Below are 22,626 nucleotides of genomic sequence, written 5' to 3'. Positions count from 1 at the left end.
AGTGAAAATTAAAGGACAATAGAGGACTTAAAAATTTTTTTTTAATTAAAAAAAAGAAAGAAAGATTGATCATAAAAATAGTAAAAATATATCTAGGTCTTTCTCTGGTTTTGTTGTGAGTATTGTGGGTTCAGTTCATTTTTGGCAGTTCCTTAGTCTGACTTATATTTCTCAAGATCTATAGGCCCCTTCCTATGTAATCCGTAGTAACCACAGGGTTTTAATCTATGGCCTGTAGCTTCCAAGGCGTTTCCCTCTGTTATAGCTTCTTCTGTTTGCTGGTCTCTTCAGTGTCTGGTTCCCACCCTGACACAAAGGGCATGGCTGAGGACACTATTTTTTTTTTTTTTTTTTTTTTTTTAGGCTCACTTGTTCAGCTGCGCTGTGGGGAGGGAGGGAGGGATGCTGCAAACAGATAACACTGGCGTGTGCTCGCAGTGCCTCAGCCACACTGGGTCTGCCCCCGCTCACGGCACGTGTAGCCTCCCTGCCCACACTGCTTGGGTTCTAGGTTGTTCCGCCGGGAACAATCAGAGGCCGGCCCTGGGCTGAGCTCCCAGGTCCAAGCCGCTCAGGTTCAGGCACTCGGGTAGTCCTCAGAGGCGCAGACTCGGTTGGGCCTGCGTTTTGTGTTCTTCCCAGATCCGAGCAGCTCAGGTGATGAGGTGTTTGGCGGGCGCCAATGCTGCGACTTATCACCTCCCCGCCACTCGGTTATCTGGGTGTAAAACCTGCGCACCTTCTCAGGCAGCTGTTGACCGTCCAGACCCCCAAGAAGTTTTAGTTAGCAAAGAAGCCTGCTTACAGTTTTATAGATAGTGTCTCTCTGGGGCTGCGATTGCCCCCTTCCGGCTCTGGCTGCCTGTCACCGGAGGGCGAAGGTCTGCAGCCGGCTATCTCTGTTCAGTCCTTTGTTCTGTGCGCGGGCCTGGCGGTGTCTTAGGTTAGGGCTGGCTTTTCGCGTGGTAGATATCCCACAGTCTGGTTTGCTAGCCCAAATTATTTCGCTCAGATAGCGCTCAGGACATTCGGCCTGATTCTTACTCTAAGGGACACAGCCCGCGCCGCACTTCCCTGCCCAGCCCCCGCTTGCTAATGCCGTGTGCAGGCGTCTGCGCTGCTTCTCCGCTGGGGGAGTTACCGTAGGGCTCACAATCCGCGATTTTTAATTGCTTATCTTTTTTTCCCCTCCCTTTTATGTTGCCCTCTGTGCTTCCAAAGCTCGGCACAGATTCGGCAGTGAGAGGGTTTCCTGGTGTTTGGAAACTTCTCTCTTTTTAAGACTCCCTTCCCGGGATGGAACTCCATCCCTCCCTCTTTTGTCTCTTTTTTTGTCTTTTATATTTTTTCCTACCTCCTTTCGAAGAGTTGGGCTGCTTTTCTGGGTGCCTGATGTCCTCTGCCGGCATTCAGAAGTTGTTTTGTGGAATTTACTCGATGTTTAAATGCTCTTTTGATGAATTTGTGGGGGAGAAAGTGTTCTCCCCGTCCTACTCCTCCGCCATCTTGGCTCCTCCTGACACATGTGATTTTTGAGTCTCATAGATCCAAGACTGCTTGGGAAGAAAGAAAGGAAAGTAGACTAAGAGAGGAGAAGAAATAAAAAGAGAGTGCCTGCAACTGAAAACTCAGTTTGAAATACATGATTTTAAGGTATCTTATCTCTCAGCAAAATGTGTAGAACAATGTTGGAAGCTTTACTCTCTGGTTTTCAGTAACAATAGTGATTAAAATTATGAATCTCAATGTTAAAATGGACTCATGTTCATATCTTATCTTTATTTAGAAGTTGAGTATTGCAGACACTTTCATGACTTTACTGAAGATCTCCTTCTGCACATCATTTTTGCATGAATTAAAGAGATAACCATTTTGATGATCAGTCATTTCCTGTGCACTAGACTTTTCTCTCTGAATTGTTAATTAATTAAAAAATAACAACAATTCTATTGTCCTCATTTTACATATGAGGAAACTGAGGCATAGAGTTAGTTACTCATTTTGCCTCATTCGCCCGGCAGATACGTTCACCCCAGTGATCAGACCACAGAGTCGGAACACCGTGAACTGTGCATACCTCTGTGTCTCGCCTGCTTCCTGCATGCCATGTCTGGCATGTAGTAAGTGCTATATAAATAGTGTTTTATTAATAACAATTTTGAAATAGACCTATTATGCTCCCAGTATTTTATTGTAAATTATTGCAGCATAGAAGTGTGACAAAGTGGTAGTTTTTTTATTTCTGGCACAAATAATATTTCATATGAGTTGAATGATACCTTTTAAATATCAGACTTCTTTTTTTACCTCCCATTCCTTTCTGGAAGACAGAAAAGGAAAACATTGTTTTCTTTACTTCATCTATGTAACTCAGTCAATCAATACTGGTTTACAGAAGATATTGCTAACTATTAACTAGCTTTGTCAGATGGAAGAGGGATTTCTTATATTTTCTGCAGCTGCAGAGCAATATGTAAAATGGTGTTATTGTAGTATAAAGTATTTAAGAGCTCAGGTTTTCAGAATCTGTTCTCTGACTTGATGAAAGTCTCTTCATCTGCCTAAGCTTCAGGCTCCTCATAAGTAAAGTATAGTGTAAGTTCAGATACAAATGACACATAGCTCTAAGATCAATGATACTGTAATTTGGTAGCTAAAGTTCTAGGAAGGAATATTACATACACTTCAATAGGATAATTCAGGTTATCCAAATGGAATCATTTACCTTTTAAAGTAATCAGGTCCACATCATTAGAAATATGCAAAAGAATTCCCTGCCAGAGATGATTTAGAAGTTACAAACTGTTGGGTTGAAAGCTAAACTATGTTAGTTTTTAGAATTTGTTTCTGATCCCAAGTTTCTTAACTTGATTGTATAAACTAAACGCATGTGTAGTTAGAGAAACCTTAAGAAAGGGCTAACAGAGTTTATAATCAGGTTTTTTAATCTCCAGGAAAAACAGAATAAAACAAAACAACATCTCTAAGTAGACTGAAACCAGGGCTCCAATTACTCTCTGAATTCTGGCAGCAAAGCAATAAGAAAATAAACCCAAACACCTGCTGTGTGTTTATGTAAATCAAGTTTAGGCAGGATTATTTCTCTAAAATGTCCTAGGTAATTGTGGCTCAGTAATTCCAGCTTTATTGGTAACTACTGTAGATTTGATCAGCATTTCTTAAAATGTAGTTCTCAACCCATCTGTATAAGAATCACCCTATTAAAACTGCAGATCCCCAGCCCTCCCAAAATTTTGAATCAGGATTAGAATCTGTCTCTGTTGGTAAACAAGCTTTCTTGTCAGTGATTTTCAAACATTTTTGACCAAAGTGCATAATGAATGATATATTTTAAGTCAGTGTTTCCTTTTAACAAAGTGCTTGTGTTAGTAGCTACACTAACCATAAAAGGTCATATGTGACTAAAGCAAAAGCTACAAAGATCATATGAACAACAACAAAAAAAACTAAGATGACTCTATTTATAATTTGCTTAACATTTATAGAAAATCTAAGAAGTTCCAGTCTTTGTGATAATGTTAGTCATATCACTTTTTTAAGATGAAAAGGAAAATCTTTTTATAACTAAAATAATTCTCTCTTTAATTGTCAGAATTATTATTATGGAAATGGAAAGTGTTCCAATTTCCCTTAATCTGAACACCAATATTTCATTTGCAGTTGCTAAAATTTGTAGGCTATTATGGTAATTTAGCACAATGTTTCTTTTGATATGAGTCAGTCAACTGACTTGTTACATTACTTTGTGTGTGTGTGTGTAGATTTTTTTTTTCCAGAGGTTATTTCAATTCCAAGTGACCGTACAGTAAAATGGAGATTATGAAAGGTAAATAGAGGAGGCTACTACCATATAGGACATAAAGAACTTTAGTAACATGACCCACCAAAGTCCCTTCCAACTTGAAAATTCAGTCATTTTCTGATGTACATGCATTCAACAGGTCTCACAATGAGCACACCACTCTCACAGAGTGAGGTGATCAGGACCATTAAAATGCCCAACCTATTTTTTTATGTAATTGTCCTCTACAGCACAAACAAATTATCTCCAAAACTCAATTACACTTCACAGATCTTATTTTGCTCTTGAAATCACTGGACTCACCCACATCATCCCACATTCTAGGCTAAGATCATTCCACCTAAGATGACATAAAATTGCTTATGTAAAATCAGACCTGGTTCACCCGACCTCACCCCATCGAGATAGACTCAGCCACATAAACTAACATTCATCCTCAAATGAAAAAATTCTAAAAGATATTGCTCACCATCTTTTGTGTTATGTTTGTTTTCTTCTAGTTTAGACAGTTTAATTCTTACAAATATTTCTAGAAAACTTGCTAAATGAGAAATAAGCATTATTAAGGGATATGACTCTGATGCTGGGAGGGATTGGGGGCAGGAGGAGAAGGGGACGACAGAGGATGAGATGGCTGGGTGGCATCACCGATTTGATGGACATGAGTTTGCGTGAACTCCGGGAGTTGGTGATGAACAGGGAGGCCTGGCGTGCTGCAATTCATGGGGTCGCAAAGAATCGGACATGGCTGAGTGACTGAACTGAAGGGATATGAAGAAATGATAGATTACTTTGCTGACCTCTGAAAAGATGATATGATTGTGAAATTAAGATATCCAGAAACACATTCCCTAAAATATTTAGGAGTGTGGTGTTGGGCACAGATTGAACTCATGATAAATTTGCTCTTAGGTAAAGGTACCCAGAAAGAGTGAGGATGCAGCATGAGCAAGGATTGAAAAATGTCATGACATGTTTGGGGACAAGAGGGGAGATTGGTTTGGAGAAAGTATTATTTGGGAAGATAAATTTGGGTAGACCAGTTAGACTCAAGTGGTTTAACTTTGAGAGTGATAGTGTTAGTCGTTTCAGTCATATTCGAGCCTTTGTGACCCCATGGACAGTAGCCCACCAGGCTCATCTGTCCATGGAATTTTCCAGGCAAGAATACTGGAGTGAGTGTCCATTCCCTTCTCAAGGGGATCTTCTCCACCCAGGGATTGAACCAGGTCTCTCAGAATATAGGCAGATTCTTTACCATCTGAGCCACCAGGGAAGCCCTTGAGTGTGATAAGGGATTGCCTACAGGTCTTGAACAACAAACTACATTACTGGAATTTAGGAAAGATGTTCTAGTACCAAAAGAAAAAGTGATAACTGAGGTCTTCCTGAGAATGGGGACTAAAGTCAAAAATTTCTGGATGACTGAATGCATTAAATATTGGTGGTAATAGCAGAGGATAGAGGGTGAAATGAAATGAATATGGGGGTAAAACTGCACTGGATAAGATATGCCAGGATTGCTGTGCTACTAAGGTTCAAATCACCAAATTTTTTTATAGTTTAGTTCGGATTCCATTGTATCCAATTTGTCGTTAAGGGAGGAAATTTTATTACTCTCTGTTGTAATAGCTCTCAAATTTCCCTTAACGAATTACTCAAATGGATTGAGTTATTTTACTTCTTAAAAAAGTATAACCTGAAATTTGCTGGAAAATGTTGTTTGTTGAATTCATGAGAATTTATTTTCTGTCACTGAGAAAAAGCAAGTCTTGTTTAATTGCTAGCAAAACAGCAAAGGCAAGAAGGAAGATCTTCAGGAGTAGGAGCGTAGATTTGGGGCAGATACCCCTACATCTAGCCCAAGTGTCTTCTAGAATTCCTCCAAAGAACAAATACTGCTAGAAGCCTTCTTGTTTCTCAAGACAAGTCCTAAGTTCTGGTGTCAGTAGATTAATTCCAATCAGAGCAATTTTTTTCTCCCTTCCTTCCTTCCTTTCATTCTTAAATGTATATTTCTCTCTTTGATTACTAATTATAATGCTTTGGGTGACCTAAAGAGGAAAACAAAACAGAAATTCTTCACAAACACTTAATGATTTCCTACTAAATATAAAAGTTCCTTTTTTTTTAATTCAAGCATCCTTCATTTCATAACCAAAAGTCAGATACTTAATGAACTAAATTGGCTAATAGAGACTTTCACTGTGTAAGCCTCCCATTTTTCTTGATAATGATAATGATAAGAAATAGAGGAAGCTATCTTGAGAGTTGACTAACTGGAAATTACCAGTTGTGTGTTGGCTACTTAAAAAGATTAATCTTTCCCTCAAGCTAATTTCTGATAATTAACCAAAATATCCAGGAGTGCCAAGACATATTAAGCACGTAAGGTAGTATTTTATAACCACCTTTGGAAAGGATAGCCCAGCTCAGGAGTCCCTATTGTGTGGCCATATTTAATGGCCACGGTAACCATTTAAAAAATGCTGGCATATTACTGTGTTGTTTTTGTTGTTCATGTGCTGTCATTTCTGACTTTTTGTGACCTCATGGACTTTAGCTCGCCAGGCTTCCCTGTCCTCCACTATTTCCAGGAGTTTCCTCAAATTCAGGTCCATTAAGTCAGTGATGCTATGTAACCATCACATCCTCAGCCACCCTCGTCTTCTTTTGCCTTCTATTCACTCTATTTAAAGTATATTTTATGAGGTCTATTTTGAAGAAAATAGAGTCGGATGGGGGATGGGAATCAGAAACAACTATAGAAGAAAGCCGGAGAAGGTAATGGCACCCCACTCCAGTACTCTTGCCTGGAAAATCCCATGGACGGAGGAGCCTGGTGGGCTGCAGTCCATGGGGTCGTTGAGGGTCGGACACGACTGAGGGACTTCACTTTCACTTTTCCCTTTCATGCATTGGAGAAGGAAATGGCAACCCACTCCAGTGTTCTTGCCTGGAGAATTCCAGGGACGGGGGAGCCTGGTGGGCTGCCGTCTATGGGGTCGCACAGAGTCGGACACGACTGAAGTGACTTAGCAGCAGCATAGAAGAAAGCCACCCTTTATTTAATTGGCTTGTATTTCTCTTATTCTTTCTCACTCTTATTAGCCTAAGTTAAGCACACAGGTTGTATCTCTTTGGAACTACCGTATGTAGTTCTCTGGCCAGTGACTGATTTTGGAGCTGGCAGCAGGGTGACTGCCAGCAGAGAGAATCCAGGGAGCAGATAACCCCTTAGAAAAATAGAGCCAAAGCAGTATTTACAAACCTACTCTGTTTCCCTTTCATTTCTTGTGTGTGTGTGTGTGTGTGTGTGTGTGTGTCTGTGTCTGTGTGTGCGTGCATGCATGCGCGCACGTGCTGTGTTCTCCTACCAGGAACTGGGAAAATTGAAGTTTCACTGAACTTTGATTGACTCAAAATGCTCATATGTTGGCTTATAAAACAGCCATGAAACAGATTTCCAAAGAATACATATCACTCTGGCATGTTCTAAAAATGTATAATGTCGTATCTCCAAAATCATTACAATTCTTTTTTTCTCCCTCATTATTTATATAATACAGGATGTCCCTCACTCACACAGGGAAAATCATTATATAAGAATAGTTTTACTTACATAAAAACCCTGACATTCTTAGTGATTTTTTAATATCTGAGGAAGACTACTAAGTGTTCAAGCAACGGGCATTTTCCAGAGATAATATTACCTGTGCCCATTTGTTTTATATTTTTAAAGTACTTCCACTTTACAAAGCAAAATGATGTCAGTTTACCCAGCTTTACTTGTCACATTTATTTATTTATTCGTCTATTCATTTTTAGCTCCTGAACACTTTTTATATGCTGAAAGCTTCTTAGAATTGATTCACTTTTCATGTTACACTAGTGAAAAATGCTCTTTGGCCTGAAATTACAATTACTTTAAAATTTATCAATGCCTATTATCTCTGAATGTTGAAGCTGGCCTCCCTTCCACAAAAGTTTGCAAGTGTTTAAACCAAACAGGATCTTGAGTGCTCCCAAAGCAGTCCATCACCAAATCTGGGAGCTTGCTCAAACTCATGTCCATTGAGCCGGTGATGCCATCCAACCATCATATCCTCTGTTGTCCCCTTCTCCTCCTGCCTTCAATCTTTCCCAGCATCAGGGCATTTCCAATGAGTCAGTTCTTTGAATCAGGTGGTCAAAGTATTGTAGCTTCAGCTTCAGCATCAGTCCTTCTAATGAATATTCAGGACTGATTTCCTTTAGGATTGACTGATTGGATCTCCTTGCAGTCCAAGGGACTCTCAAGAGTCTTCTTCAACACCACAGTTCAAAAGCATCAATTCTTCAGCACTCAGCTTTCTTTATGGTCCAACTCTCATATCAGTACATGACTACTGGAAAAACCACAGCTTTGACTAGATGGACCTTTGTCAGCAAAGTAATACCTCTGCTTTTTAATATGCTTTCTAGGTTGGTCATAGCTTTGTTCCATGAGCAAGTGTCTTTTCATTTCATGGCTTTCATTATTTGTGAATAGTTGCCGCCAATGAAAATATGTGGTTATTTAAAAAATCTGAATAACTTTTAATTTTAAACATGTAATACTGATAAACAGGCATTTAGAGTATCATTCTTCAAAAGCTTTCTATGTACAACAGATATGAAAAAAAATAGTAATATTTAGATCAGTTTTCTTTTTCTTTTTTTTTTTAGATCAGTTTTCTTATTTGGAAGAGTTAGAACTTATCTAGGTAGGTAACACTGGGTTCCTTTCTCTGTGGCACCTTTCTATTTGTCCTCAATCTTCTCAGCCCCTCTCATTTTTTTCTGTCCCTAACATTGTTTCCCAGATAATTCGCCCCATTTCTGTCTATGAGGGCTCAGTAAGGTGTTTTGTACTCAAAGCAAGACCTGCTTTTTCCAATACTTTCTCTTGGAGCCAATATACAATTTTTCTTCTGCTCCCTCTTCTCTTGGCCTTCTATTTCTGGAGGACTTGTATGGAAGCAAAGTTTGCAATGTGGTAGAATGTTAAGAGATATGATCAAATGCAAATCTGCAAGCATGATTTTGTTCTCAGAAATTATCTGAATTGCATTTCAGTATTCATATTACTCTTCCCACCTTTCCCTCATTACAGTCAGAGGCATGGAAATTTCACGTGGCTCGTTATTGTGCGTGAAATTGTGAAAGTGTTAGTCATTTCACTTGTGTCCAATTCTTTGCAACCCCATAGACTGTAGCCTGCCAGGCTCCTCTGTCCATGGAGATTCTCCAGGCAAGAATACTGGAGTGAGTTGCCATGCTCTCCTCCAGGGGATCTTCCCAATCCAGGTTTCCTGCCATGCTGGCAGATTCTTTGCCATTCTGATCCACATATTACAAAGCTTAAATCTCAGGCTTCTTCTTTCCCCAGCCCTCTTCTCCTCTGGCCAGTCATGCCGTCTGAGCTATGAGGAAAGCCCAGTAATCTCTGATCTGGTGCTTTTAAATGTGTTAAGGACTCTGACAATTATCTTTTCCCTCTCAAACACCATTTTGAAATAAAAATTTTGGTACTTAAATAACATGTGGAGACTGTTGCACTTTTGTTGATGCATATATGTTGATGTGAAGATGTGTATACCCTGTCTTCAAGTAAATCTAAAACTTTGCAGCTGATTATTTTTTCTTGCATACTCTGAATTTTCTTTGTTGTTCGGCCATATTTCATGAATATAGTTCAAAAGGTCATTATAATGTTGCAATGAACTAGATATTATACATATATGTGGCCCAATCTAAGTTCATAGGGGCCTGACTCTCTTTATCCTATGGTTATTGATGCATAAGAAAATATCTTATACATTAATCAGGACCTATCAATATCCAAGATAATTGGTTTTCAATCCTGACTCTGCCTCCAGCATTATGTGTGACCTTGAGTACCTTCTATCCCTAAGGTACAAAGCCTTGTACCTTTCTGATCCTTAATTTTCTTATCTGTAAAATAGAATCATTATATGTCACTAATTATTTTTCAAGTACTTTTTCCATGGTAAGAATTGCATTTAATGGTAGGAATTATTTCTGAGTCTCACCATTGAACTAGATTTTTCAGTAGTGAATATACAGTCCTCATAAATTACTTCCTATGTTACATTCTAGCAAGTTTTTATTCACAGAGGTCAGTTTGATGGTATTTATTTTCCTATACGCTGATATGGCATCGTGGCGTCCACCCTGAGAATACCTTAGAACATTGCTATTAAAGAGAGTTTTTGTCATAGTTATATTAAAGTCTCAAGAATTGTACTTCTTGTTTCTTTTCCATTCTTTGAACTATTAGAACAACAATGTTGATAGTTTTGGGAAATAAAGGGCCTTTTGCTTTCTTTTTTTTCCACTGCATAGAAGCTAAAGATGCTTCTGCTTTAAGATAATTAAAAAGAAAAAAGGTAAAGGTAAAGGTGTGTGCATGCTCAGTTGTATCTGACTCTTGGTGACCCCATGGACTGTAACCACCAGGCTCTTCTTTCCATGGAATTCTCCAGGCAATAGTACTAGAGTGAGTTGCCATTTCCTACTCCATGGGATCTTCCTGACCCTAGGATCAAGTCTTCACCTCTTGAGTCTTCTGCATTGGCAGGCAGATTCTTTACCACTAAGCCACCTGGGAAGCCTATGGGGTATCAATATTCACTCTACATCTTACCAGTCTCACATAAAATAACATTGGGCATAGAAGAACTCAAGAGAACTGTTTACATTATAGCTTTCTGGTAACAAAAACACACTTTTCCATAAGTATCAGATTAGTAATTCAGAGTCATAATAATCTGCAACTCACAAGATCATTATCTAACACTAAGATGTTACAACTATTTTTTCCTCTGAAGAGCATATTTAACTACTAGCACAAGCATAGGATTTCCTTTTATATCTAACAGAATTTAATCTTGCCCACAAAGTACTAACAGACAGAATGAAGCCAAACATGAACATTAAGAACTACTCCTAACTTCACAATTCATATTTTTTTCTCTAATGGATTCTGAAGAGAAGAAAACACAGGGCTTGTAAAGAAATAAATGAATAGGATTTCTTGATCACTCAGAAACAGGTGATTCATTCATTATTGAACAAAGGGGGAAAAACACTTCTAGTAATTATAATTAAATTGCTTATGTTTTAATTCTTAGAAGTTTCAAATTTTTCAATAATTTTTAAATTCTTAAAATTTAAGATTAAATTTTATTAATTTTGTGTAACAAAATATAAAATTTATAAGAATATTTATTTACCTTTGCTTCTGTTTGCATATTTACTTATGATCATGAAAGATTAAAAGAAAAGTACAGTTTCAATGATTGGGATGCGGTAATCCCTCACATGCCTCATTTTCCTATTTGTATATTCTATTAATATCATTATCAAAAACCAAGATCAATAGTTTATTTGTGAAGAATTTAAAAACCACCAGAAAGTGTTGTAGCATTTGAAGTCTTATTAAGTTAATATTGACAGTAGATTATTGTTGAGAAACACGTTTCATTTTTGGATGCCTAGATTTATGACAGATTTAGTTACAAGGGACATGAATTTGATGTATAACACTGGAGTCTTTGAACTGCGTGGGAAAATATCACAATTTTTCATTATATTAATGTCTTACATTGAGCTATCTGCTGCCTTGCTGCCCAAGGTTGAAGCAAATATTTTATTAGAAATCAAATCAATTTGAGACAATAAAAAGCCCATATTCCATCACTGAGTAAAGTACAAGCTCTTCAAAGTTGTTCTTTTAAATTAATAGAGTGTATCAGTTCATGTATTAGTATACAGCATCCAGGAATAATAAAGGATTAAGTTTTCACCCTTCTTCTTAACCTTGCTCTTTTATGTTGAGTCTTCTGATGCCAGTGTTGACTGATATGAAAATGCTTTGTGCTCTATGTCACTAAGTTTTTTTTTTTTTTAACGTTGCGTCTATTCTTTCTTTTTTGTTTTTTGGCCCAGTATAGAGATAGTCAGAATTCATATTTTTTACAGTTTAGAGTACTAGTCACTCCCCTTTGCGGCCAGGTTCTGTTCTGTTTCTATTGCTGGTGCGTGGACTCTATTAGAATGGAGAACTGCAGTGGCAGAGCAGGGGAGGGCAGGAAGGAAGAAGAGGGAACACTGGATACACGTGTCATTCTCTAGTTCTTTTTCCCTTTTCACGTGCCCCTCTCCTTAGGAGTGTTCACCAATCTTTCCAGTAAACTCTCCCATCTCCGATTTCTTTCCCAGTTTTTACTACTTCTTTTCTCCATCCCTGGGCTTCCCTAGTGGCTTAGATGGTAAAGAATCTGCCTACAATGTAGGTGATCTGGGTTCGAACCCTGGGTTAGGAAGATCCCCTGGAGAAGAGAATGGTTACTCAGTCCAGTATTCTTGCCTGGAGAATTCCATGGACAGAGGAGCCTGGCAGGCTATAGTCCATGGGATCCCAAAGAGTCAGACACTAGTGAGCGATTAACACTTTCACTTTCTTTCTCCTCCACCCACTTTTCCTGGTGGATCTATCTATGCTCTGGCTTTTTCTTTCAAGATAACCTCCACTCTTTTCTCACCCGTAGGAGATAAAATCATGGTGCCTCTCAAGCCTGACATCCACGTTTGATTGATCTTCAGAACAAAGCTAGGATCTCTACCCAAATACTGAATTTTAGAATCCTTTTTCAAATTTCCTCCTTTTTAAATTAATTAATAAAATAACCCTTAACCTTTTTCATATCATGTATGGACTGCTATGTTATGTGTTAAATGCCATCAAGGGTTCTTTTATTTTTCAGTTACTCTACTGACCTCCTTCACATTTAACAGTAACTTCTCTGTCCACCCTGTTTTTGAGTGTCATTTCTTGTACTGTCCTTCATATCTACAAGATAGGAGGGGCACTTGAGTCTAGGTCTGATAGTACCTAGAATATTCCTGCAGAATTAAAGAGGAATTTAGAGATTTTCTGAATTATTGATTTTTGAGGAGTTAAAGATAGGAATAAAAATATTTCAGTGGTTTAAACAGTAAACATTAATTGCAGTTGGGATCTGCCAGATATACAACCTGTTCTTCTCACAAAACTCAATTTATCATTTATAGGAAAGCGATTAGCAACATGCCTCTACATTTGTCCAGACATCTCTTCCCTCTTCCTGAGATCAAGGAAGTAGTGCAGGGGGTCCCTTGTGTAGCTTTACTTTGCTCTCTGACTACATCTATACAAGAAATCAAGCTGGTATTACATTGGCCAAACAATTGGAAAATATTATTATTATATACACATACATCTATATTTATATGTATACATGTATCTTCATCTATCTAATCTATACTGTAATTTTCTTTTTAATAGAAAACAGAAAATATATCAACTTTGTTTTAAACCATTCTTAGTATGAATCAAAGGATTTCTGGTATTTATTGGACAAAGATGAAAATCAATCTCCCATAATTTAAGAGAGAATGGTAATTTGTTGTAAAGTCAATACATGGGTTACTAACTTTCAAATCAATGATGCTGTTTGTTTAACAGAGAGCTAACTTGAGAAGTCCAAAAAGCTGTCTGCTTTCTCTGATTATCCCAAAATTCTCATTGAATTTACATTTTCCAAAATAAAAGCAAAGCAAACTTACCAGGATTGGATCATTTATATACAACTGGAAATATTTCATACTCAGAAAAATACTATCATTATACATTTGCATCAGCATTGATAGTTTTGTTTTTCATCAGATTTTATTGCAAGCAGTGTAGGAGAGATTTCTTAACCCTAAAATGTTAACACATTTTGTTTCTAAATGTATGTGTCCAAGTATAAATCAAGTGGCCATAATCAGTATGCATTTCTTGTAGAATGGAAACATAAGTGACATTTTGAAATATTTTAATTGCATGTTCAGAAGTGCTAGTGGATATGCCAAAGTGAAAATACAATCCTGAAACTAATTAATGTGGCTTCATTTATCAAGAGCACTAGAGCTCTTATAAATACTAATAATAGCATTGTAACAGCGTATTTCCGTTTGTCTGTTGACACTCTGTGCTGTCATAGTGCCCCACACCATTGAGTCGAAGAAAGTCTTTGTGTGGATTTAACAAAAAGCATTCCACATTGTTTTGTAGTAAATCCTAAGACTTCTTACACCAGGTAGTGATCTTACACTAGTGTCTATAGTACTGAGATTGATGGACTAGAAAAAACAACTATTTATTGTTTACAGAGCTGGAGAAATAAAGGAATCAGTAATACATTCTACATTCAGATACGTTACTTTTTAAAAATATATGAAATACAAAAAAATCACATGGCTCATCTGTGCAGGAGGTAAAGGTGAGCTGAAGGGAGGGATCAATATGGAGGTGTTAGTTTTAATATAAGGTTTTGCTTCATAAATAGCACTACACTGAAACAGAAAAGTCTGTTTAAAATGGCACTCTTGGATAATGGTCAGCCTTCATTTGTCATCATTAAATATCTAGGAATCTTTGCTAGGGCAGTGTTTGTCTATCACTGCTGTTGTGTTTGAATGAAAAGAGTACTGGATTAGGAATTCTAGATTTTTTTTTTTTTTAAGTGGTAGGATTATTGTCTCAAAATGTGTTAGTTTCTGCTGTACAACAATGTTAATCAATTGTAGCTGTACATATATCTTCTCCTTCTTGAGCCTCCCTTCCAACTCCTCGCATCCCACCCCTCTAGGTCATCATAGAGCACCATGCTGAGCTTCTTACCTTATATAGCAGCTTCCCACTATCTCTCTGTTTTTTACATGGTAGTGTATATATGTCAACAGTACTCTCTTAATTTGTCCCACCTTCTCCTTGTGCCACTGTGTCCATAAATCCTTTCTCTACGTCTGTGTCACTATTCCTGTCTTGCAAATAGGTTCATTAGTACTAGATGTGGCCTTGGATCTTCTCTTACTTGGAAATTTTTTTTCATCCAACTTTATTTCTCAGGTCTTCATTTTCTTCATACATAAACATAAGAAGTTGAAGTCTCAAATGTTTAGGGCCTTTTCAACGAATTCTAAAAGTCTGTGATTTCGGAATCATTAATATAGGCTTCCCAAATAAAGAATACAGTGAGAGCAAAGTTAATATAATTATATCCAAGAGAAAAATGCCTACCAATGTGTAATTCTAAAAATTATTTGTGGGTCCTTTATAGTCATCTAAAGGCATCTGAAAGCAACCGGTTTGGTCCTTTCTATGGCAATGAAATTTACAAGTTAAGTCAAGAGATCTCCATGGGCAATAGAATAATCCAAGTAAAATGTGGCAAAGGCATGTTAAATCCAAACAAAACTCTCATATCGGAAAAGGAAAAACAAACAAACAGCCATTAGGAAGCTAAATATGTATGAAAAGAAATTCTGCTCAAACTTGAACTACATTAGTCATTTGGGGCAAAGGCTAGGTTTAGTAACATTGTTCAAGGAAAGTAAGGCCACATTTCTACATTGTTTTTTATGTCCTCTTGCTAAAAAGTTTCATTTGTCTTTGTTTTGAGCCTCAAGTACAGCTAAGTATTTATTGAATTTGCATTTGATTCCTCTTTAGGAAGCTTATAAATCATCACCCTCATTATTTCAACAAATATTATTCTATATTAGTTTGGTTATAGAACTGGCCTTCAGTTTTAGTTATTTTAATGTGTAAACTGAGATAGGAAAGAGGAACACTTTGGATTTTAGTGGTAACTATGCAATCAACTTACAAACTCTGTAACCTTGAACTATTTACTTAGTCTCTCGGATATTCAGTATTCTCATTAAAAAAAATTAATAAAATCCATAACTTCCTGAATTAGAGTGAGATGAAAAAAATGTATATAAAGCATGTATCATAGTGCCTGTAATAGAGCAGGTCTTCATCAATTCTCAGTTGATCTTCCTTCAAATTACTTATTCTCATATTGAAATAAGCACATTTCTTAATTTTTGAAATTTATAAATCAGTGATTTGCTCCTGGCTTTGCTGCCAGTTGTGGGACCTTGTGCAAACCACTGTCTTTTTGCACTCCAGTGTTCTTATCTGTAAAAGAAGATCTGAACTATATAGTTTTAAATACTTCACTACCCTTTCATTTAATTTATTTCTTTTGGTCTTTGTAGTTTTAAATGAATGACAACAAAAAATAGATGAAATACCATTTCCTGATTATGCAATAAAGTATAAGAGTTTCCTATGCAACATGTCATAATCCAATTATATATTATACTAATTACTGTAACTTTCTTAAATTATTCCTACCAGAAATAGCTAAGTGACTTGAAATAGGTATTTTTAATCTTTCTTAAAAACAAGGAAAATTTAAACCACATGTTTCTTAAGTTGAAATTTTCCTCCTATTAATAATTTCTATTGAGTCATAGATATCTAGGTTTAGGTTTCTTTTGGTCTGCAGATGATTTTGCCTTGTCTTCTAAATGACAGCTACTGATTGCATTAATATTCAGATCTCTGTCCTCTCTTCCCAAAAGGTCACTTTTTTCTCTTTTTAAAAAATTAAGCTCTTGTATTCCTGAAAAGAGAATTATTATTTCCCATGAAAATAGATTTTAGTTAGAAGGGCCTTTCTAAAAGCATGCAAATGAACAAAATACTGTATCCACGTTAGATTATCAAATGATTCACTTTTATGTAGATGTTATATCAAATCTGCAAAGCAAAATCTGTGAGAAATGCACAGACAATCCCTATTTCACATGATCCCTGCCCCTCCCCCACAAAATGACTAGAGTATCATTATGAAGAAATGGTTGAACAATGACAAACGTGATCTTTGTACAACTCAATTTTTTTTTTACCTAAAAGTACTCCAATATATTCAGAATGTATTTGAAAATATCTTTGGGCATAATATCCCATAGCATATTGTGATATGTCACACATACATGGAAATTACAATTTCATAGGTTATACATTACAAAGAATGACTTTTTCATCAGTCTATTCCTTTATTATGGGGAAGCTAACCAATGTTACTCTCGTACCATACTCGAAAATCTGCTTTTCCAATTCACAGGGTAAAGCAAACAAAAAACAGCAGCAACAAAACTTAATCCAAGGACAATAATTCTTTAATTAATAAGTAAATGTAAAACTTGTCATTTTGCCTGCTCACCTTTACCCGAATATCATGTAATTAACAACTTGAAATTTAGAAGTTAGATGAAGCTAATAAACTATATGTATTTCATCCTAAGTTTTCACTTTAAAATGCTTTCTTTTTCTTGTTTACCTGTTCCTGATATGTCTTTTCTGTAAGGGCACCTGGCTAATAACTTAAAAGTTTCTAAGTATAGCTACCCATCAGATTAGCTCCATGAAGCCCATTTAGTACTTAGAAAATATTGTGGACACTACTTATAATATCTCTGGGAAATTTTGTCACTAGTATTTCTCAAATTATATCACATTGTTTAAAATCATGAAAATGGCTCATAAAACAGCATTTTCTTTCTTTTCCAGTAAGCATATAAGATAAAATAGTCTGAATACATTACATTTTTCTATATTTTGGAAATATCTGAAAGCATGGTAGTACAATAGAAACATGTTTTAGTTTAAACATTAGTTGGAATAGGAAACAAAAAATAAAATATCAGTGCAGAGTTACATACTAATGACCTAGGAAGCAGTTTTCATAACAGGCAGGTTGGGAGTTTGTTGCCAGGGAGGAAGGAACATAATGCCCTGGGTACATTAGGGAATATTTAATATTCAGGGAGTCCATTATATTGCAAACAGTGGTCATTCACTAGGTCTCTGTTAGGAGAAGACTGAGCTAAAGCAGAAATGTAAATTATTTTAAAGGCTTGATTTACTCCTTTGAAAACGTTATCCACCCCCACCTTCCCTGAGAAGCACATAGTTGTGGTTACATGAAAATATCCACTCATAAAAAAAGTGTGTTTCTCCCAACTTGGCCATATGAATCACCACATGAGAAAGGGCTATTAAAACATTAATCATTATGATAAGCAGATGGAAACTTCATGATAATAGCAGGTGATTAAAAACAGGAATGTATTTCTTAGAAGTCACAGTATTTTGTCATGTTTATGCCCACAAGTGTATAAAAGCCACTACATTTTCTTACATGGTAAAATATTGGTGATAATTAGATTTAGAATATTGTATTATGCTAGATGGATAGAAAATAGATAGAATTTTCACCTATATACTCTGAGTTATAAACAGTTGTAAACACTACAGTCTGAATGAAATTTAAACAGAATTCTCAGAATATGAGAAACCCAACATTTTCCATATGCACTGTCATATTCCATTCTTTTTCTAATATTCATATTTCATTAGCATTTAGTACACAGGCCTTGGGATTTTTTGAAAAGAAATATAAATATATTCTAGTTTGGTATTTGTGAACTATTTATCATTTAATTTACCATCAAGGCCTACTTAATTTTGTTTAAGACACTAAATTAATTTAAATCCCACCTCTTTTACTTTTGATATGCAAATATTTTTACTTTGATGTGGTGGCAGTACAAATTGAATTTTGCAACATGAACTGCTAATGCTAATTTGATTACTTCTGTATTAGTGTTGAGTGCTGCTAAAATAGCAAGAGATTGTTTAAAAAATGAAACTGGGAATGGAAGAACTCTTTCTCTGCAGGCCCTCTGCAATGATGGTAGTATTAATGCATGTATATTAATGCTTGATGATTCTCATACAGCCATGAATATTAATTTTAAAGATAAACAATTTAGGATTTTTTAAAAAACCTGACAGCTTGATTTTTTAAAAAATTGAGTTCATCAAAAAGTCCTGACTGAACTTTTTAATAGCTCAGAGAGTTTGAATCCATTTAAGATATTTATTGCAGACGATTTAGACCATGATTTCTTTTTAGTAGTAAAGATGTTTATCAAATATAGTGAAGACAAGGTGCCTAAATTATGAATTCAATACTTTTTGGATGGAAGTGAATCAGGCTTTTTTAAAAAAGAAAGAATGAACCTTTTTAAAAAGATCTATTTAATTGATTTATTTGATAAAGTTGAGGAGATTTCTAATGACCTGTAACAAAAAGGATGACATAAACATCTGATTACAATGCAAGATAAGACAAGAATACCTGACAACTGTTGAAAAACGATTTTTCCTTTTTTTTAAATAGTACTTGAAAATATTATCTCACATGAAAAAACAAAAAACTCGTTTATACACATGATCTACAAGATCATCCAATGGTGGAGCTGCAGTAATATCTGCCACCTGTAGTGTGCCTGCAGCGTGCATGTTGCTTGTCTGTTTATCAATGAAATGTCTGTGTTTGTCTGTCTGTAATTTGCATTATGCCTGAAAGTCTCTATGCTCATTAACCTTTTACAGGTGCCGCACCGTTCCAAGGAACTGCAGGTACTAAAACAATGGGCAGTATTCTTGAAGGCACAGCACACTTTGAGCTCCACCTTCTCCTCCTGCCTACCCTCAGGCAATGTTTTGGAGGCCATTCAATGAGTTAGATATTTGTGGCCAAGCTAAGGAAGTAAAAAAGGAGTAGCTAGTGACTGAATGAGGGCACTGTATATTTTCCACATATTATCCATCATCTGACTATAAAAAGAAAGGTTTGATATAAAAAAGATGGAGAGAGATTGAGAGAGATGGAACAATCATTACCTTATCAAATTATCAAGAGTTTTCTTCAGGATGTGACTAGAAAAAAAATTTTAGAATGTATGCACATACTTTCAGTTTTCTTAAAAGTTTCTCAGCAGTGTATGTGGTATGTGAACATATAATACAGTGATTAACTAGGTTAGAATGTTGATAAATAGAGATTACTAGGCTGATGATTATAAAATTAATTATACTGAGGATAAATACTAAACACTAGTTGATTGATTATTTTTAAACCTAGAATTTTTTGTGTAATGTAGTTTTAAATAAGATCAAGCATTCTGCTGTTCCACACCTGTGGACATTCACAACTTGTCTACTTAGGGAGGAAGAATTATGGTTTTGCATAAATATTTTTAACCTCCATGTATGAAAGAAAAAGATTCTGATTCTTTCCAATCAGAATCTTTTCTTTTTCAAATTAGTCACAAATTTCTTTTGTGAAATTTCTTTTGTGAATGTGTTCTTTATATGCAATCCAAAGTTTCAAAAGAATTTAAATCAATCTACCATGGGCAAAGCCTTATCAAATAGACATTAAATAGACAAGCAAACCACTAATAAATTCCAACAGCCTTATAAAAGTTGGTGAATGCTACTGTGATTGTGAAGATCATTAGTGCTATTAAAAATGGTGATGCCATTGATACTAGTCTTTATCATTGAAACTATTTTCAAAGGCTAAAAATGGGGAAAAGCATAAATTGAGCTCACTTCTTAATAAGTTCACAATTGAAATTACCGTCTTGTTCAACCTCCCATTTTGAAAATGTAAACTCGTTTATAAGTCACTTATGGAAATTGTTAAACATAATAGCCCATCTCCTTGTTTTCATAATGATTATAGAAAACTATCTAAAATTCTTTATATATATAATGAAAATAATCAGGGTTGACTATAGTAAGGACAGACGACAATTTACTTTCCTTTAAAATGAGATTTTATTGATATAAATGTTTATTGCTTGTTCATCACTTCATCTCTTTCTCACTCACACTATTTCTTTCTGTTCAAATGTCATGCTTTTCAAAAAAAAAAAAAAACAAACAACTGTTTTAGAATACTTCCTCTTCCTGGTAGCCATCAAGTCATCAATGAAATGTGTCTTAAATTGTATCTCCTGAAATATACCATTGACTCATGCTAAAAGAAAACTGAGTTACACTCCTCACCCTCAAGTCTCAATGTCAGTTCTTATTTTGGCCGTCTTCATTTTCATTTAAGGAGACAACTTGTCCAGTGGATCCTGTTAAAGATAATGCGAAAATCACAAACAATTTGTCTTATTCAGAGTGCAGGGTTGTGAGAGGGGGAAAGAGAACATTGACTACAAAAGGGGAAAGAATTAGTGTAGATCATCCTTGATAAAAGCATCGCTTAGTTCATCCTTAGTTCCATTTAGATTGGTACTCATGTGACAGGAACTAATTTTTTAAAATTTTATTCAATCTTTAATTAAATTTCAATAGATGCATTTGGCTAGTGGTTACCATATTGCACAGTGCAGATTTAGATACGCATGTTCTTATTTCATTTTAAAAGACAAAGACTAAATGTTTTCAATTTAGCCTTTGAAATAGACGTCAAAGAATAAAACTAGTCATCATTCTTTTGAAGATTCATTGCTCCTTTTGTTAATATCAGATGACTTATCTTAGTTTCTGTGTTTTTAATCTTCTTCATTGAATATAATTAAAATATATCTTCCAAATTAGGATTACACACATATATACATATGCATAAGCATGTGTGTGTATATACATATTATATAAAATTTCATTAGTGGAATTTCAATAAACACATATAAAATTTTATGGATATTAGCCATAGAGTTGTCCTTAAAACTTCTCTACTGTGATTGTTAAGGTCATGGCTTTGAAGTCAAATAGACATGGGATCAAATTCTAGTTCTGTGACTACCTGAGTGACCTTGAGAAATGACTAATCTTCTTAAGTCCTTATTTGTTTCTGTGGGAAGAAATAATAAAACTTCATATTGTACATTGTACAATATATGAATATGTACAACTTCTACATTGTACATTGTAGAATTGTGGTGAAGATTAAATAAGCCAGTACTACAAAGCATAAAGCATTGTACATCTCTCTAATGTTCTGTAAATGTTAGCATGTCAGCTAGTCTCATTCTGAATGCTGTGTAAGGGATCGTTTGAGTACAGTGTATCCTTAGAAAGATTTGTATCCTCAAAGGATTTATTTTTTCCTTTTCTGCTGCATGGCTAACAATGGATAATTCCCAACCCACATGAATGTAAACAGGGTCCATAGGTTTTAGCATTTTCTCCTCCACTAGCCAGAGAAGGCAATGGCACCCCACTCCAGTACTCTTGCCTGGAAAATCCCATGGACGGAGAAGCCTGGAAGGCTGCAGTCCATGGGGTCACTGAGGATCGGGCACAACTGAGCTACTTCACCTTCACTTTTCACTGTCTTGCGTTAGAGAAGGAAATGGCAACCCACTCCAGTGTTCTTGCCTGGAAAATCCCAGGGACGGGGGAGCCTGGTGGGCTGCCGTCTATGGGGTCACACAGAGTCGGACACGACTGAAGTGACTTAGCAGCAGCAGCAGCAGCCACATAAGGGTATATGGTGATCTTACAGAGTGCCTCATCATAGCAACAATCTTACACCATTTGGAGAAAATGATACTGTTTTCAAGTGCTTAAAGAATTGTCCCAAGGAAGGAGGAATAAATTTTATTCTTAAACTTCTAATTTTTGCTTTAGTAGTAAAACTGTGGAACTATGTACCTAGTGGCTGACAGCCAATTCAACTGGGGCTAATTTCCTTATTTCAGCAAAACTTAGGGAATAGTCTTTGTTATTTGAGAAGCTTTCAATCTGTGATCTTATAAACAACAACATCAGCTGAAAGAGAAAGAGCTAACATTACAAACTGGAGTGGAAAAAATTGACTAGCACTAAAATACACATATCAATAGTAAGTTCTCTCAGTCCCTCAACTGCATCATTAATGTCAATTTGCAATGAAGGCTATCCCTACTCTTTGGCAAACAATTTCCAGAAATTGTTTGCCACTCAGACCTTCCTAAGATGTTCACTTCTTGTCACTTCCGCAGTATGTAAAGATGGAGGAGCTGAGATG

At 36.0% G+C, this 22,626-nt stretch overlaps 1 protein-coding gene across 7 annotated transcripts in view; it reads left to right on the top strand.

Annotated features, from left to right (window-relative positions):
• Nucleotides 1-22,626, top strand: part of PCDH7 (protocadherin 7) — a 477,823-nt gene that overhangs the window by 281,529 nt on the left and 173,668 nt on the right. Inside the window, exon 4 of one of the 7 annotated variants that reach the window (XM_044946017.2) lies at nucleotides 19,209-21,075. The exons of the other annotated variants lie outside the window; for them this stretch is intronic. Within the exon in view, the coding sequence (XP_044801952.1) occupies nucleotides 19,209-19,342 (134 nt within the window). The 3' untranslated portion in view covers nucleotides 19,343-21,075. Of the gene's footprint in view, nucleotides 1-19,208; nucleotides 21,076-22,626 lie in introns of those variants that run through there. 7 annotated transcript variants of the gene reach the window in all.

The sequence above is a fragment of the Bubalus bubalis genome, chromosome 7 (genome assembly GCF_019923935.1).
Source record: "Bubalus bubalis isolate 160015118507 breed Murrah chromosome 7, NDDB_SH_1, whole genome shotgun sequence".
Lineage (NCBI taxonomy): Eukaryota > Metazoa > Chordata > Mammalia > Artiodactyla > Bovidae > Bubalus > Bubalus bubalis.
This window is presented reverse-complemented; position numbering and strand designations above follow the sequence as displayed.